The sequence below is a fragment of the Muntiacus reevesi genome, chromosome 1, assembly GCF_963930625.1.
Source record: "Muntiacus reevesi chromosome 1, mMunRee1.1, whole genome shotgun sequence".
Lineage (NCBI taxonomy): Eukaryota > Metazoa > Chordata > Mammalia > Artiodactyla > Cervidae > Muntiacus > Muntiacus reevesi.
The window spans coordinates 285,438,768-285,447,282 of NC_089249.1; the positions used below are offsets into that span (position 1 = coordinate 285,438,768).

Below are 8,515 nucleotides of genomic sequence, written 5' to 3' on the forward strand. Positions count from 1 at the left end.
AACTCAGAAACCTTGTCTACCTTGAAGGCACTGTGGTGTCATGGCCACAGGACAAGACAAACCCTAGTATGAGTATAGCCCCCACCAGCTACATGAGCTTTTACATTACACGAATCACTGAATCTTTCAGTTTCCTGACATCCCTCACTCATGAATTGGAGCTAAAGTTACTAATTGATAAGGATATGGATAGGATTACATAATTTTTTTAAAAATATTGCATGCCTGTAAGAATGTATTTACAAGGAAATTAGGGTGGAAATTAGGTCGTGTAAGAAGAGGGCCCAGGAGGGTCCACAGTCACTCAGTAGGGGTGGGTGGGTGTCTGAGGTCAGACACATGTGGGTCTTTGAGATCACAGAAGTAGAGGCTTTGAACAAGTTAGCACCTAAGCGTGCCTCCTGACTCCAGGTAGTCTCTGCCTCATCCCAGGTCGCCCCTCTGAGCCCAGGGCTCAGAGGATTATTTTGGTTGTTGAACTCCCTGGCAATTCATTGTCTGCTCATGCTCACCATCAGGGGTAAACCTCCCAGAATGGGCTACAATTCATTTGAATTCAGTCCTTTTTAAACAAAACATATCCCCAAACCACTGACACCTTTTCTTTGATTCTAAGTAGGCTTTTACCCCAGCTCTTGGCATAGTCCTTCAGGTATCCTCAACATATAAGAGGCTTATGAAAGCTTCCTGATGGGAAGATCAAATTGCCAACATCTGCTGGATCATCAAAAAAGCAAGAGAGTTCCAGAAAAATATCTATTTCTGCTTTATTGACTATGCCAAAGCCTTTGACTGTGTGGATCACAATAAACTGTGGAAAATTCTGAAAGAGATGGGAATACCAGACCACTTGACCCGCCTCTTGAGAAATCTGTATGCAGGTCAGGAAGCAACAGTTAGAACTGGACATGGAACAACAGACTGGTTCCAAATAGGAAAAGGAATACGTCAAGGCTGTATATTGTCACCCTGCTTATTTAACTTGTATGCAGAGTACATCATGAGAAACACTAGACTGGGTGAAGGACAAGCCAGAATCAAGATTGCCAGGAGAAATATCAATAACCTCAGATATTTGATAGATGATAGATGATACCACCCTTATGGCAGAAAGTGAAAAACTAAAGAGCCTCTTGATGAAAGTGAAAGAGGAGAGTGAAAAAGTTGGCTTAAAGCTGAACATTCAGAAAACTAAGATCATGGCATCCGGTCCCATCACTTCATGGCAAATAGATGGGGAAACAGTGGAAACAGTGGCTGACTTTATTTTTGGGGGCTACAAAATCACTGCAGATGGTGATTGCAGCCATGAAATTAAAAGATGCTTACTCCTTGGAAGAAAAGTTATGACCAACCTAGACAGCATATTAAAAAGCAGAGACATTACTTTGCCAACAAAGGTCCATCTAGTCAAGGTTATGGTTTTTCCAGTGGTCATGTATGGATGTGAGAGTTGGACTGTGAAGAAAGCTGAGCACTGAAGAATTGATGCTTTTGAACTGTGGTGTGGGGAAGACTCTTGAAAGTTCCTTGGATTGCAAGGAGATCCAACCAGTCCATCCTAAAGATCAGTCCTGAATATTCATTGGAAGGACTGATGCTGAAGCTGAAACTCCAATACCTTGGCCACTTGATGCGAAGAGCCAACTCACTGGAAAAGACCCTGATGCTGGGAAAGACTGAGGGCAGGAGGAGAAGGGGACGACAGAGAATGAGATGGTTGGATGGCATCACCCACTCAGTGGACATGGGTTTGAGTAAACTTGGTGAGGGACAGGGAAGCCTGGCCTGCTGCAGTCCATGGGGTTGCAGAGTTGGACAAGACTGAGCGACTGAATTGAACTGATCCTCAAGGGCTTAGAGAACACTATGAACTCCATGATAGGATTGCGGTGTGATCATAAAACTGTGACCCTGCCCCCTCTTGTTTGCCCTTCTGTCCCCACAGAAGGAATGACGGCTACATGAATGAGATGTAGTTTAAGTTCTGAATTCTAAGTAATATGAAGTTGCAACCTAGAATTATCCAGATGCTGGTTCCCACCCAAAGTACTTGCAGTTCACAGGCAAGGCAAGTCTTGTTTCTCTGATCTGTGGGCATCTGTCTGCCAGTTTGGGTTCACACACACCACTCTCTTTTCAGACTCCTCAGCTACTGCTGCCCAACGCCATCCCCACAGTGACCCCTGGGGGCTTAAAAAGGTTGTTTAATGTATATTTAGTGCACTGCCAAGGAGATAGAATAATAACATATATTTAGTGTATTGCCAAGAAGATTAAATAAGACCTAGAAGTTCAGAGCTGAGGGGCAAGCCCAGGTAACAATGAAAATCTCCCCAAGAAGTCAATGGTTCTTTATCATTTCAGGTCAGAAAATTAATTGTACTGGATCCTAAGAAAAGGCTGACTACCTTTCAAGCTCTCCAGCACCCATGGGTCACAGGTAAAGCAGCCAACTTTGTACACATGGATACCGCTCAAAAGAAGCTTCAAGAATTCAATGCCCGGCGCAAGCTCAAGGTTAGATGGCATTTATTTTGTTTTAATTTTTAAAAAAGATTTCTCTCTTATCTTGCAAATCAAAGATAAGTCTGCTATTGTCTGTCTAATACTGTTATTTGTCTGCTGTGGTACCTGGGAAAATCTGCTTTGAAATCCCAACAGTGGTGGTATAAAGCCAACCACAGTTCTGTTATCCTCTTGTAAGAATTCAGTGTGGGTTTTATTTTTCTGTTTGGGGAATTTTGGGGGAGGAAATGGCACTGGGCAGCTTAATGAAGCGCTGAGTCCTACCACTGATCACCAGGGATTCCCAGGATTCGTTGTCAATAAAGGGAAATGTGTGGGACGTTGAGATTCACTCACCAGATAAATACATTGTCATTGCTTCCCATTTAATTAAGGCTGAACTGCTTGAAAATGTTGTTCAGGAAACTAATATTTATTAAGAAAGTTGTCTTCTTTCTGAATATGCAAAAATTGGGAAACAATTTTTTCCAACTATATTTTATAATATAGGCAAATAATTATACTTGATAAAAATTAAAATAATTCAAGTGATAGGAAAATTATCCATCAAATTGTAGCTCTTTTTATAGAACATATATGGAATAGAGATGAAGTATTTTTCTCTTACATAGTAGTATTTAGGACTAGCTATACATATAGGAGGGCTTCCCTGATAGCTCAGCTGGTAAAGAATCCACCTGCAATGTGGGAGACCTGGATTTGATCCCTGGGTTGGGAAGATTCCCTGGAGAAGGGAAAGGCTACCCACTCCAGTATTCTGTTCTGGCCTAGAGAATTCCCTGGACTGTATAGTCCATGGGGTCTCAAAGACTCAGACAGGACTGAGTGACTTTCACTGAGATTGATACATATAGGAAATCTCAGAGGACAGCTGGGGATGAAAAATAATGTTCTATTCAGTAGTCGCTTACAGGTTGATACAAACTAAATAAACCTGAAGGGTTCATGATCAAATTAATTTGAAATACCCTAGATTAAATACCCTTGACTTAACCCAGAATTTCTCAAACAAATTTGACCATGGAGCTCTCTTATCTTGATAGTACCTATCAACATCCATGGAACTCGTGTCCCACACTTTGGGAAACACAACTAAAATTTTTGAGTATTGGCAATCTGTGGGAAAGTACATTTATTTAGGCTTTCATCCAGATGACTAAATACACTAATCTGAGATTAAACAGATTTTGCTGTTCATTTTTCAAACAAGTTTTCATTAGACAGTCTTGGAATCATACACTTTCCAAGACTAAATAGTAACAGAATAACACTCCTTAAATGCAAAATTGAGATCAAGCTCTGATTTGGGATTTTCAGTGGAAGTAGCACTGACCTCTCTGTCTCCCCAGGCGGCGGTCAAGGCTGTGGTGGCCTCCTCCAGGCTCGGCAGCGCCAGCAGCAGCCACAGCAGCGTCCAGGAGGGTCGCGCTAGCCGGGAGCCATCTCCACCTCAGGCCGGCGATGAGGGCGTCCCGGGGGGCGAGGGGCCCCCGGGGGCAGCTGAGGGGGCCGGGACGGAGCTACCGGAGGTGCAGGTGGGGGAGGAGGTCAGCGGTGATGATGGAGACCCGGCCCCCAGGATGGAGCCCGCTGCATTGGAGGAGATGGAGGGGACCGACCCGGAGACGGAGGGGCACCCGGCTGGGGAGACGCGGGCGACTGCTGGAGCTGCGGCAGCCCCTGGAGGACGCGAGGAGGACCCTGCCCTGGAGGTCGGAGCTCAGCAGGGTGACTCAGTCCTGCCGGAGAACTAGTGGCTTTCTTCCCATGTGGGAGCCAAATCTGGGCACTTTGTGTGTTTTGTCCTTCAGCAAGGAAGGTGGAAGCATGATGTGCACTATAGTGTGATTCTGTTTCTGAGGTGCAAAAAATACATATGTATCAGTTGGTAATCTTAACTTCAATGCATGTGACTGCTTTATGAAAAAATAGTGTCTCCTATGGTACGTAATGGATATCAGATACTGATGAATTAAATTTGAAATTGCAAGAAAACACAACATATAAAAACATACATTTTCAGGGACCAGTAGTGCACATTTGAGGTAAATAGTAACAAATTGTTTTTGCTTTGAAAACCTGACCATCCTCCACCCTTTGGATTTCTTCAGAAGGTAATTCTTTTCGACTGTGGCTCAGCTAATACTAGGTAGAGCTGTAAGATGTGTTCCCATGACATTTACAATATCTTCAGTAATGTGTTCAAGCTGTTTACAAGAAGATGGTTAGGTTATAGTTGTATTGTATGTGCAAAAAAAAATTGCATATATACCACTTATAATGGTAAGAAACTGAAGCATATTTTAAGGGCTATGAAACCATATGCCCGTAAACCTTGTGTGGAGAATGCATTTTTATCTTGTCTTTATTTATATACACCATATTACTAATAACCCAAAATGTTCTATCACAAAATTCTGCCATTTTATAGTCCTGGAAAAAACTCTTTTACAAACTCATGCTGAGGAATTTTTTCTCACCTTCACCTGCTCTCTAATAAGAAGTCCTTATGATGGACAGCACTTAGAAGTGGGAAAGAGAAACTTAGTGAAAAAAGAAAAACTGGACTGTGAAGACCGACTTTGCCATTTCAAATAAAATTGAATTTATTCATGAGCTTGTACAGTTTTAAAGATAGGAACATTTTTATGGATAAATTCTATACTAACCAAGGTTCTAAATTTATAAAAAATCTATACGAATGGCTGGTGCAAAAATGTCTGAATAGAGTGAGAGTAATATCCCATTGTAAGATCATTCATTATTTAATTCACTGTAGTAAGGAAGGGGCTTCCCCAATGGCCCAGCGGTAAAGAATCAGCCTGCGATGCAGGAGATGCAGGTTCGATCCTGGATCAGGAAGATTCCCTGGAGGAGGAAATGGCAACCCACTCCAGTATTCTTGCCTGGAAAATCCCATGGACAGAGGAGCCTGGTGGGCTACAATTCATGGGTTTGCAAGGGATCGGATACAATTGAGCATGCACACACATAGTAAGGAAAGATTTTTGTTTATAAAAGTTCTTTTTTCCTTCAATTGATGGTTCTTTAGATATATTGCTTATGGGGTAAAGATATTTCTAAAAAGCTGGTATACTTTTTTCTCATGCTTGGAATGGAAGTCCTCATAGTTCACAATGTAGATTTGAAAGTTTCCATGTTGAAAAATTTAGGACAATGCAACTTTTCATTTAGTTTAATAAACAAAAACAAAGGGAAAAAATAAACTTTGATTTAAAATCAGACTCTTGAGAAACTGTAACATTAGACCTAATACTTCACCATGATTTTTTTCAAAATATTTTTCTTTGGCTTTCATAGAAACACTTTTTACTTATAAAAACTCACAGTTAAATTCCAAACATCTCAGATTTATCTCTAGTTTGAACTTAAATGGACATTTTAATCAACTTAGTTATATAGCATATTTTAGTAGGTTTCCTTAATTAAAAAAAATTATTTTCAGGCCAAAATTTTGGGCAATAAAAATGACTATCAGATAAAAATTCTCATCAAAAAGAGAGATCTTAAATTCTTTTGGTGCTTCCTCAGAACTATTAAGTTGGAAAATTAAATTAAACCTATGGATTATGGGGACTGTCAGACCTTGTAGACGTTCTGCTTTCCAAGTGCAGGTCTTAACTTCACTACTGTTCTCATGAGGAAAATAAAGTAGGATTTCTTGTCTTCCCTAATATAGGGGCCTGACAGGTCACTGACATGGAGGAGGAGGCCCGCAAGGCCCAGCGTATGAGCATCTGAGAAAGAGTGCTTTTGTTTGTTTTATGTTTATTAACTAGTGGAGACTATTTATCTTCTTTACTCTCTTTCCTTCTTTATTCTCTGAGTTTCCATTTTAGGTATTATAAGAGGCTGACTAGTTTTAACCTTTTAAGAATGCCTTGTTCCCTAAGCATGAAGATTTCCATTTTAATGGCTGAGTAATATTCCGTTGTGTATATGTACCTCAGCTTTCTCATCCCCGTGTCCTTTCCCGAGGAGACTTCCTGTGAAGTCTCTCTACATGGTTAGGGGATAGATGGCAAGTGCCCCGTATGTTTGGAAAAGGGAAGAAGAGAGGGAAAGGAATCTTAATGGAATGGGGCATACAGTCAGATGAAGACACAGGGTCCCCCCAGCCCCCGTATCACCCCAGCCCTCGCGGCCGCCTGCGTGGGTCGGACCTGGGGACCGTGTTGTGTGAAGAGCGCTGCAGATCCAGGAGCCAGTGTGCGTTTAAGAATTCACCCAGTTACACCAGCGCACACGCCCGCTCCCTGAGGAGTGAGGGTGTGAGTGTAATTTCCTCTTTTTAACCTGCAGATTGCATTCTCTCAAAATCAGAGGGAGTTTTAGATTTTGATTTGAATGTTAAAAATTAAGACATGATAATGCCTAAATGACTGAGAGAATCATTTCAATGGAAAACAAGCTTTCACAAAAATCTATCATTTCATCCAAATGATTCAACCTGAGATTTCATAGAGATGCTATTTAAATTACCATAGTTAACATTTTTGAAAGAACAATACACATTTATATTCCCTGTTAAAATGGGATATATTATCTCTCTCAAAGAGTACTTAGCTAAATAATAGTAGCCTAATGCAGATAGAACCTTAATTTGATGAATTATTTTGTAATGTTTCCTTTATTTGACGATATAGTCGCAAAGCAAAATAATCAAGGGAATTTCAGCAAATAATAAGCTACATTTTGCATTTTAGAACTGACAGTTATTATATTGCATTATTGATTTCTGTTCTCAAATAAGTTCAGATACATAGCATAAACCAGGCTATTTTGCCACAGAGAAGGACAATCTTGAATTATTTTCCCCATTAAAAAAGTCTAATTGGAATCCCAGTGGTTTTTTCTCAAACCAGAAGAGTACATTTGTCCCACAAATACATAAGTAAGGTAGAAATTAGAATGACACTGTTATAGATGTTATTGTCTAGAAAAAGTCCCCCCTGATATGAATGATACAAGCCACATACGTAATTTTAACTTTTCTCTTAGACACATTTTTTAAAAGTAAAAAAAAAAAGCTGATAAAATTAACTATATTTTAATATATCCAAACTATTATTCTAATATATAATCAATATGAAAAACTAACACAATGTTTTAAATTTTTTATTTTTGTATTGAGTTTTGAAAAGTGGGATGTGTTAGCATTTTGATGCATCAAGTGACCAGCAGCCACTTGTGAGCAGTGGCTGCTCGTCTGGAAGAGCGCCGGGCCAGAGCACCGTGAGAGCAAAAGCACACGCGAGTGTCTGCTGCCTCCGTTTCCCACACTGATCAGCTGGCAGGAGGCCAAAAAGAAAAGGCTTCAGAAATGTCATAGACTTGAGTACACACTCGTTGGCCCCGTCCGTCCCATCAGCTGCTTCGGGGGAGGCGTGTCTGCAGCGACTTTAGAGAGCTGTGCGTTCCCGCGCGCGGTAAGGTGTCCGTCGGCCACAGCTCCTCTCATCCCTCTTTGGGCCCCGGAATCTGGACCGCAAGCCAGAGCCTCGGAGAACCATGATTCCAGTCATGTTCTCACAGACCAAAATCCACGGTGGGCGAACAGGTTTCCTCATTCAAGAAGGGCTGCATGTAGAACCTCAATGGGATTTTGTAGGCTTCTGAAACACAGATTTACATGATAAAGACTGATGAAGATGACATCCTCCCCACTATCCCTAAAATGAGACTGTGACCATCGGCTGACATTTTTAAAATTTCTTTCGAAGGATTTAATCAACACTGCCATTACACATGGATTCAAAAGACTTTTGGAATTTTCTTAAATATTGCTATCTTACAATAATCCTCAAGGTTCTATAGCCACTTTTAGTGGCAGACGTTAAAAGGAACAGTTTGCCTTTTACTGTGACCTCAATTACATAGTATTTTAACCACATTTTGTAATTTAGAATGTTATAGCAGCCCCTATTTTTCTGGTTTCACATGCAGGGTAACTGCTTGTGGATTG

The 8,515-nt window shown here is 40.9% G+C and overlaps 1 protein-coding gene across 1 annotated transcript in view; it reads left to right on the plus strand.

Moving 5' to 3' along the window:
- Positions 1 to 5,053, plus strand: part of CAMK4 (calcium/calmodulin dependent protein kinase IV) — a 240,192-nt gene extending 235,139 nt beyond the window's left edge. Inside the window, exons 10-11 of the mRNA XM_065936986.1 lie at positions 2,368 to 2,520; positions 3,879 to 5,053. Coding sequence (XP_065793058.1) covers positions 2,368 to 2,520; positions 3,879 to 4,283 — 558 coding nt within the window. The 3' untranslated portion in view covers positions 4,284 to 5,053. The remainder of the gene's footprint in view (positions 1 to 2,367; positions 2,521 to 3,878) is intronic.
- Positions 5,054 to 8,515: the final 3,462 nt, after the last annotated feature.